The following is a 3440-nucleotide window of genomic DNA, read 5'->3' as shown; positions in this document are numbered from 1 at the left end:
TTCAAGACCACTGTGCTGACTGTGTGTCCAGCTCTGTTTTATCTACTTGTATTCTGCTGGGGCACCTTTTCTGTTTGTACTGAAATCGGGTGGTAACAAACTTCTGTTTTCCCTGTACCCTGAGGCACATGTTCAGGTATGTCGTCTCAGGGAGAGAATCCTGCACGGCTCGGCGCGGCGCGGTTCTCGTTCCCGCGCTGGTACGTCCAACTCGCAACCACCGGAGAATCCCCAGCTCTAAATCTTCACGCATTTGTCGCCGGAGTCTGACAGTATTTAGATGCATGAGAAACAGAACACTGCTGCGCTTGTGTCTCTCTCGGCAATGGCGGCTGATCCGCCATCCTCCTCGTGGCATGCTTTGCTGTGCCTCGCGCTCTTCTCGGCCGTCGTCGCGTCGTCGTCCGCGATGGACTGCGACGGCGACGACCGCGCCGCGCTGCTGAGGGTGAAGGCGCAGCTGGGCGACCCCGTGCAGCTCTCGTCCTGGCTCCCGGCCACCAACTGCTGCGCCTGGGAGCCGCCCGCCGTCTTCTGCTCCGCGGCCGGCCGAGTCACGGGGCTGGCGCTCTCCTCCCTCGACGGCGTCCGCGCGCCCGTCCCGCCGGCGCTCGGCGAGCTCCCGGAGCTCGTCATCCTCCAGGTCCAGTCCGTCCGCGGCCTGTCCGGCCCCATCCCGTCCTCCTTCGGCAACCTCACGCGCCTCGAGGACCTCAACATCGCCGGCACCTCCATCTCCGGCCCGGTGCCGGACTTCCTCGCCGGGCTAACAAGCCTCCGCACCCTCGTCATCGCCGACGGCAAGCTCGCCGGCCCCATGCCCGGGTGCCTGGGCAGCCTCCCCGGCCTCAGGTACCTGGACCTCAGCGGCAACATGCTCACCGGCGCCATCCCGCCGGGGCTGCTGCACGGGAGCTTCAGGTTCCTGATCCTGGCCAACAACCAGCTCACCGGCGAGATACCGAGCGACTGCGGCGACGACGACGTCGACACCCTCGACCTCTCCCGCAACCGGCTGACGGGCGACCCGTCGCCGTTCCTGTTCGGCATCGCGAAGCCGCTGGCCAAGGTCGACCTGTCGTGGAACGAGCTCGAGTTCGACATGAGCGACGTCAGCTTCCCGCACCACCTCACGTTCCTGGACCTCAGCCATAACCGGATCAACGGAAGCGTGGCCAAGTCGCTGATGGACGTGAAGCTGGAGCACTTGGACGTCAGCTACAACGGCCTCTGCGGCGAGATCCCGGCGGGGAGGTTCATGTCGGCGCACGGGGCGTAGAGCTACGAGCAGAACAGGTGCCTGTGCGGCACGCCTCTGCCTCCCTGCACCACAGGAGGCATCCTAGGTCGGTAGTCTCTAGTGATAATTCAGGTTTGTGCATGCATGAGTGGGAGTGGCGGCAGACGACGGTGATCAACGGGCAGCATGTTTTTTGTATGTTCAAGTTAGGGTGAGTATAAATTACACGCTCCATAAGCTATAATCGTGGAATCTTGGAGTGCATGCTCCATTGACTCGTTGAACAATTGTGACGGGTGTACGAGTAAAAGCGTCTTATATTTTGTTTACGAATAATCCTACACCTAGGAAAAGAACTACGAAGGGCTACGTAATTCTTTGCCCCCCTCCCTATTTTCAGTGGGGGTGGGCCCCGCCTTCTCCCAAGACCAATCAAAATTTGCCAACTGAGTAATCACGTAACAATTACTCCCTCCGTTCCTAAATATTTGTCTTTCTAGAGATTTCAACCAGTGATTACATACGGAACAAAATGAGTGAATCTACATTTTAAAATAAGTCTATATACATCCGTATGTAGTAGTTCATTTGAATCTCTAAAAAGACAAATATTTAGGAACGGAGGGAGTACGTGCGTTTAGTAGGTGTAGCATTGCCGTTTGTTTACATAGGAGAAACGAAAGGGGTACGTACGGGTAAAATCTTCTTACTGGTCTTTCATTCTCAAAATGCTTCCCAAGTTAAGAGCTCACTCTTGCTACCAAATTACTCATGGGAATATTTCCTTTTGGAGTTCCCCGTGCTATTCTTTCTCGACCGCCATTCATAATCATCTCATCATTCAACCGCCTGGCTTTATTTATCCTGCTCAGGTTAAGGGCCTCTCTTCCTGGGCAAAAAACTTGAAACAACAATCTTATTCATTCTCTTTTTCGAAAAACCTATACCTTCTTCTATTACTCAAACCTCCACTATTCAGGATGATCGCCCAAATATTCTTTGTTGGGACCTCACTCCAAATGGCAAATGCACTTCTAAATTCACTCTATTGCCGCCGCCGGCTCTTCTCCCCCTCCATTCCCCCTCGACGCCTTCAGAGGCAGCCGTTGGCTCGCCATGTAGCCGCCGGTGAAGGGGGCGACAAGGATGTGCATGTCTCGCCTGCTGATGATGGAGAGCCTGAATCCGAGGTGGTGTGGATGGCGTCCCTTCGATGGCAATAGTGCTTGCCAGTGTAGGCGGCATGGACATGAAGGCCCTGGTGGCCGGATCTCGCGGCGTGGGAAGGGTCCCGGTCCTTCCCTCGCCAGATATGATTTGAGGCGGTCCCCGGGGTCCGTTTCCATGCACGCGGATCACCTCCTTCGGCCAGCCCCGAACTCCGGCGTTTGTACTCGGTGGTGCTGGCAGTTGGCTCGGAGGATGTCGGGATGTGATCTTGTCTAGGGGGAACCTCTAACCGACGGCGGCAGCAACGACGTCGATGGCGCTCCGTGCACTATTACCTCCTAGGTGGCGACATCAACGTACAACTACCCCTAGTCCCCTTTGTCCTATGCGCCCTAGTGAAAACCCTACTTCCTGGTGAATGGGCAACGCTAGCTACGTCGTCGTCACTTCCTTGGAGGCACCATCTTGGGCACTAGAAGGGTGTGTGTGGCAACCTCTGTTGGGTCCTAGTGGCACCCTGGGTGTTCACCTCGTTCGGGCTGCTCTGACGAAAACCCTAGATCTGGGTCTCCTAGATCGGACAATGACGGTGTCTTCGGTGCCCTTCTCCCTCCCAAGGGCATCGTTTTAGAGCAGGTGCTGGCTGGAGGGGACAAAAGGTGGAGCAGCGTTGCATCTTCAGCATCGATGACAACGGGTCTCAGCGGAGTGGGGTCTTGATGCTGGACACGTGGTTATGGGCGCATGCTGGAGGGTGACGCTGTCTGGCGCCGTGGTGGCGTCAATGACAGAATGGTCTGGCAAGGTCAATGCATTGATCATTCCTGAAGATGGGTTGGAAGATGATGACGACGGATTATAAAGCGTGCGCATGCGGTGCGTGTTGAGGCTAGACCGGTTGGTGCTTCCTGCTAGCCGACGGGCGGCTTGGTGAGGCCACTGAATTACATGGTGTATGTTGACACGAGGTCAGGGTGCATCATCAAGCTTGTAGTTATGGCAATAGTGTTTGTCAAGAAGGTGGCTTTGG

General features: G+C 56.3%; 1 protein-coding gene across 1 annotated transcript; it reads left to right on the top strand.

Annotated features, from left to right (window-relative positions):
* The first annotated feature begins 295 nt into the window (after positions 1–295).
* LOC123107252 (polygalacturonase inhibitor 1) lies at positions 296–1396 on the top strand. Its single transcript, XM_044529247.1, has one exon. The coding sequence runs from the start codon at positions 326–328 to the stop codon at positions 1277–1279; it is 954 nt and encodes a 317-aa protein (XP_044385182.1). The 5' UTR covers positions 296–325; the 3' UTR covers positions 1280–1396.
* Positions 1397–3440: the final 2044 nt, after the last annotated feature.

Source organism: Triticum aestivum, chromosome 5A, assembly GCF_018294505.1.
Source record: "Triticum aestivum cultivar Chinese Spring chromosome 5A, IWGSC CS RefSeq v2.1, whole genome shotgun sequence".
Lineage (NCBI taxonomy): Eukaryota > Viridiplantae > Streptophyta > Magnoliopsida > Poales > Poaceae > Triticum > Triticum aestivum.
Note: the sequence above shows the minus strand (reverse complement) of the source record. Positions and strands in the feature narration are given on the sequence as shown.